Raw genomic sequence first — 6,050 nt, 5'->3', positions numbered from 1 at the left:
CGGGTTGGTGTTTTACTCAGTTAAACAGTTGTTTCTCTAAGAAATAACAACTCCCGATATAACATTATCCAATATAATGTTATTGGACAACTCATGTGGACATAGGATATTTTTCATTTTGAGGAAATTGTTTAATTGGTGCAACTGTAATGTTTTGGCGCCCCCATCTGACTTGAAGCGGTATGGACTGTCCTCAGAAATACATTTGCAGTTACCTCATCGTGTTAAGTCTTTTAATTCAGTGGCTCTCAACAAACTTGTTGGCTTGTATTCCCTTTAGGTCTAATCATTATGTACTTACAACCACTAGTTGCAGGTGGACGTGAGCTGAAGTCAAAAACAAGTGTTTTTCTTCTCCTAAAATCTATAAGCTAATGTATATCACAAGGAAAAAGGTCAAATTAAACTAAAAAGTAAGTTTGTGAGATCATATATTTGGTGCATGTGTTTCCTCTACTTTGCTTGTGACATGTGGAGCCCGTTCCATCCTATTGATATAATCCAAACTTCAACAGCCAGGGAGGATGAATCTTTTTACCAAACAAAGAAAAATGGCAGGAAATTCAAACTGTAGTCATTATTAACGAATAATAAAAGTTTTATTAACAACTGAAAGGTTCTGAGAAACCACATGAAATGACATGTGACAAACAGGACTGTACATGGAATGCATGATGATGACACACAGCACTTTAATGGGTGAAAAAAAAATCCCTGAAATGTTGTCAAGTTGATTCACTTCTAAGATTTTAACATATTTTACAGTAAGTATAGTATGTTAGTGTTCGATTCCTCCAGACACTTGGATGAGACACACCACAAACACTGCACATGGAGCATCAATTCTGCAGGTGGCCACTATAACACTTGTTTGTTTTTCCGTATTTACTTGTCTCTTTTCTTTTCAGATGACCAGTAACCTGGAAGAAAAAAAAAGAGAAATATATGGATTAAAATATTCGTGTCATTTAAACAATTTCTTTCACCTTGATAAGACATATTCATTTTATTCTCAGTCATACTGTCTCTCAACATGGACCTCAAGCTGCACCTCCTCCTACACACCTGGGTCAGGAGGAGGGCAGGAGAGCCCGTATTCAGAGTTTAGAGGCGGATTTAGAGGAGGCTATACCCAACAGCATGGAGAGGTCATTGGCGGAGGTCAACCAGGCTCCACCATCAGCCACCAGGATGGCTCCAGACACATAGGATGATGCACGGCTGGCCAAGAAAAGACAGCAGTGGGCCATCTCTGTCTTGTTGCCTGCTCTCTGCAAAGGAACGGACTGGAAGGCACCAGCAGCCTCCCCCCTGGGACCACCTGAGGGATTTAACAGGGGAAAAAGCATGCTCAGAAACTCCTTAAAGATCAGAGGTTAGCAATGATTTCTGTCCTACGTTCTCCCACAGCCACTTAATCAGCACCTTCACCATCATGTCCTATGCATTTTCTAATGGCTGGATTATAAACCGGATCTTATTTAGCATCAATAATAAATATTTTTGTTTAATTATATTTTTTTCAGTTTTAAAGCAGAAGTAAGTGGAATGTTTGTGTTAATATAAGTCTTAAATAGTTATATCTTCCGACAGCAATCACTTCTATAGAGTGTTTGGTCTGAAACACGGGTCTGTCAGTCACTCTGCTCTGCTGTAAGCCGAGGAGAAAACTTTCCTTGTATCCTACAACCTTTATCCAATGAGGAGAGAGAACGGCATAAAGGGGCGGTCCTCTCTGTGTGTGCAGCCAAGGGATGCGCGGGAATGTGGTGACGTAGGGACGAGGACGGGGACTGCTAACTCCATCGGCTGACAGGAAGTTAGCCAAAACCACCGGATCGCTTACTATATATTTGAGTAGACTTCAGCCTTTCAATTTCTTCATACTAATCTTCAACAATTTAAGTAATTTCCAACCATTTCATAGCCTCCGTCTTACATGTTCTACTTTTACTCTTCAGATATTGTTTCATCTATATGGTTCAACAATGTTTTCAAACTGTCAGATTTTACACATATTTGAATTTATTCAGATCTTTCAGCTTCCAGCTTTCAGCATTCACCCGTATTTCCTTCAGGAAATGCATTCTCTAGTTCATATTATTCTCAGATGACATCTTAACTGACAATTTATCACATTTAGCAAACCATTTTACTTTTGTCATTTACTGCAAATCAATGTGTATCACATTACTTCTCATCACTTTTATTTAGTTGAGTTAATGGGTTGGGTTTCCACACATCCCCGCTGGCAACTACGGAGGACCCACTGGGGTACAGGCACCCAGCTGGGGATATTTTGCTAGTCCATTTAAGGAATTCTAAGATAATCTTTGTGATGAAACATGTTGTAATGAGGCTTTTTCGAGTAGTTTGTCCTCTTTGATTAGTAATTTCTGACATTCTTTATGCCACTTGAATCCCAATTGGGGCAAGAAAATAAGACACAAACAAATTATTTGAGTGCACATAATGATATTACAGGAATCATGCCACAAATATGTTAATTTGGTATCATTTATCAATAACAATTGCCCAGTGATGCACGTTTCCATACAAGCTGCCACCTGTGTCTGAAGGTTATGCATGAAGTTGTTGAGATCAAATCACTGCTTTTAAAAAAGGTCTGCTTTTTTTTAATTATACAAGCATTAAATGAGTCATTTCGTGAACATTGCGTTTACCCAGTCTGCGGTATCCCTCTGTGCCAGAGATAGGACCTGGAGCCACAGTATTGACTCTCACCCCACTGGGCCCCCACTCCACAGCCAGGTGCTTAGTCATGGCATCTGGGGAAGGCAGAGGGAACACAGAGTCGTTAGATTCTCATTTGCAAACCGTTACGTAACACTACAAAAACGCTCTTACCATTTGCAGCCTTAGCCGAGCCAGCGTGCACCTGCAGGGCCTGCCCCTTGTATCCCAGTGTCGCAGAGATGTTCACTATGTTGCCACCATGATCCTGCACACAGCAACGACAGGAAACTTAAAACCAGTGCAATACGTAAATATAGCAGAGACTGCTGTTTTAATCCCATTTGGCTATAAGGAGGCATTCAGTTATCTGTGAGCTTTACTGTCCTCTTTTGGTGATCAGGGGAATTGCAAAAGGGAAATCTTGATGAATGTTACTGATCAATAGCCCAAAAAAACTCCTATAGAAACAGTATTATCATATACTGTGGGCCAGTAAACTGATTACATATACTGTAGCTCTTCATCTTGGAGTAAAGAAATACTATGTCACACAGAAAGATAAAAATGTATTGTACCTTGAACCACTTCTCAAAAACCACCTTGCTGGTGTTGAATGTACCCATAGTGTCGATCTCCATGACAGTCTTGAAGGCATTAAAGGAGAGTGCAGAAGCCGGGCAGAGGAAGTTTCCAGCAGCATCTGTCAAAAAAAAAAAAAAAACGCACAGCAGCCAAGGCCAAAATTATGACACACCACTAGTATGACAAAGTGGTTGAATTTTTCATTACAGCTTTATAAAAGCTTCATTAAAGCTTCTTAGGGAGGTACATTAATTAAACAGGGATCACTTTGCCAAGGTGATCTGAATGTGATTTGACAGCTAATCTCGTATTGATGTAACAGTTTATAACAGGGAGTAGGGTGCAAAGATAGAAGACAGATGCAGCAGCAGAAAAGTTGATTATTAAACCAAAAGCTTTCACACTTGACCTTAGTTCAAAGTACATTTGCACTTATTTCACCACACAGACACCTTCAAATGTATTTGTACCTACCCAGCAGCACTAAAACATATTTTTAAACATGTGCATAAGAGGTCACATACTGTTTATAAGGATGTCAATACGGCCCAACTCCTTTAGCGTCTCATCCACAGCTGCAGCGATGCTCTCAGGCTGCCTCACGTCTATACACAAAGGGAGACAGCGGCGTCCTGATGCATCAGACAACTTCTTAGCTGCCTAGGGAGACACACAACATCACTTGAAGCCAACATAATGAGTTACGGTTTAACATCTTCAATATCTTTTACATCTTGTAGGATTGTGGAAGTGGTGCAAGAAGAGGGACCTCTTTGAGCTTGTCCAAGTTCCTGCTGGCAATCACTGTGTCGCAGCCGTGCCTGTAGGAAAGAAGAGGGTGAAATATGATATGAACATGAATAACTGCATAACAGAGACAGATGGGGTAACATATGACAAAACAAATGGGGTAAAGGTGAGAACAGGAAAGAGGGGACCCAAGGCCACATAGGAAAGAACACTTAGGGGTGAGCCATAAGTCTATAAGACTCAAAGTTACAAGATGAGGTATTGATTTTCTTCAATAGGTTATTTCTGCCACATAAGTATGCAACTATTTCAACTTTGTCACACATGCACAGGCAGAATGATGACACTGACTATCAGATAACACAACTCAAGGGTTTAAAGTGCACCAATACGGTATCTCCCTGACTCCCTCACACGTTTTTCTGTGTTAGACTAATAATGACATAATTATGATGCAGAATCGACTCTTTGTTATATTTATTTCATGCTTTCACAAGTGAATGTAAGAGGCATGTTAAGGATAAATAAGCAGGCGCTTCCTCTCACTCACCTCATGAAGATTTCAGCTATTCTGAGTCCAATTCCAGATCCTCCACCTGTGATGAAAGCAACCTGATCCCTGAAAAATATGTGAGTGTAAATCCTTAAATCAGCCCATGCGGTTATCAAAGTGGCAAGCAATTTAACAAAAAATAATGCATTATGCATAAGGCCAACTACAGCAAAACACAGTAAATCAGTCAATAAAGGTGATGGGTAATCCACCCCAAAAGCACATATTCTTACTTTAATAAATCTGGACTGTAGATGTGTGTGTATGAAGTCAGGCAGTCGTCTGTACCAACATCCTCGGGGAGTTGTTCACCCTTCCTCTGCGGACCTGCCATGCTGATAAATAATGCATGTCAAATAGATGCAACCACACTGGCACTACCACCAGCATCTAAATCTAGAAATTGAGTTGCCCAGGAGCTGGAGAGGTAATTCCATCTCACACATCTCAACAATTGATCCAATATAATATAATACTACTGTTTACCATACACTCAGACAAAACCACACACATGAAAAGTTCTGTAAGAGAATAACATGTTTAAACTATTTCTTTAACCAAATGACACATTTAAGGCAATTTACCTCATCTCCATTTACCGGCTACTTTTTAAAACTAATTTAAATCCTTGTTGGCATTATTTGAAGCCCCCTAAATAAGACCCTCCTCCCACGTAGATTACTATTTGGATTTGGATTGTCTTTTAAGCCGGTGCATATTCTCATTTGTTCAGGTCATAGTATTTCAAAGGAGGTTTAATCGAAAGCAACAAATAACTAAGTCCAGTTGCTTTCGATTAAACCTCCTTTGAAACTGTCTTTTAATTATTGTACAGGTTTCTTTTGCTGCCTTTTAGTGGTTTTTCATAAGAATTCACAATCACAGCACATCCTTACAAAATTAATATGAAGCTGAATGCGAATTAGCAGTATGTCAGTCATCAATAATCAATAAATGAGCTGTTATGTTACTCACAGAGGTCATATACGCATACATCAACTTATGCAGCTGTAAGTTTAAGTATCAAGGTGAGAGGTCACAAAATGATGATGCAAAACCAAGATAAACTGCACAGCAGTGAGACACGCAGACCGTCACTGAAAGGCATTTTGATTCGTATATTCACTTCACAGTACAAAAAGCACAGTTACTGACTCGTTAAATCTGCTGCAGACTTAATATAAGTTAGGTTAGGTTAGCCCACCACCTCTACAGCGAACAGTTATCCCGACATTGCAGCCCTGTCCTGTCACCAACATGTAGCCTCGAGCTGCTGCTGCTGTCGTCGTGTTTGTTACCTGCTGGTGGAAGGTTTACTGAAGCCTCCAACTCTTGTTCGGTGACACACGACCTGCACACGGAGCACGAGCTTTTACATTACTCCTCCTCACCCGTAAGAAGTTTGGTTTTCCAGCAGGAACTATTTGTACTTTGGACGTTTACTTTTCCCCCATGTCCTTCACTGATG

At 40.2% G+C, this 6,050-nt stretch overlaps 1 protein-coding gene across 2 annotated transcripts; it reads right to left on the bottom strand.

Annotated features, from left to right (window-relative positions):
- Positions 1 to 577: 577 nt before the first annotated feature.
- decr2 (2,4-dienoyl CoA reductase 2, peroxisomal) lies at positions 578 to 6,050 on the bottom strand. 2 transcript variants are annotated; one of them, XM_085761777.1, is made up of 10 exons: positions 5,881 to 6,050; positions 4,816 to 4,917; positions 4,580 to 4,648; positions 4,049 to 4,100; positions 3,804 to 3,939; positions 3,273 to 3,397; positions 2,869 to 2,962; positions 2,685 to 2,789; positions 1,066 to 1,321; positions 578 to 920 (listed from the first exon to the last, which is right to left on the bottom strand). In XM_085761777.1, exons 2-9 carry the CDS (start codon positions 4,914 to 4,916, stop codon positions 1,098 to 1,100), a joined length of 906 nt encoding a protein of 301 aa, XP_085617903.1. In that variant the 5' UTR covers position 4,917; positions 5,881 to 6,050; the 3' UTR covers positions 578 to 920; positions 1,066 to 1,097. The 2 variants fall into 2 exon arrangements, with proteins under 2 accessions (XP_085617903.1, XP_085617904.1); XM_085761778.1 differs by having other exon boundaries at positions 1,133 to 1,321.

The sequence above is a fragment of the Trachurus japonicus genome, chromosome 19 (assembly GCF_045865225.1).
Source record: "Trachurus japonicus isolate A0001 chromosome 19, Traja_1.0".
Lineage (NCBI taxonomy): Eukaryota > Metazoa > Chordata > Actinopteri > Carangiformes > Carangidae > Trachurus > Trachurus japonicus.
The sequence above is the reverse complement of the archived record's forward strand: the minus strand, read 5'-3'. Positions and strand labels throughout refer to the sequence as shown.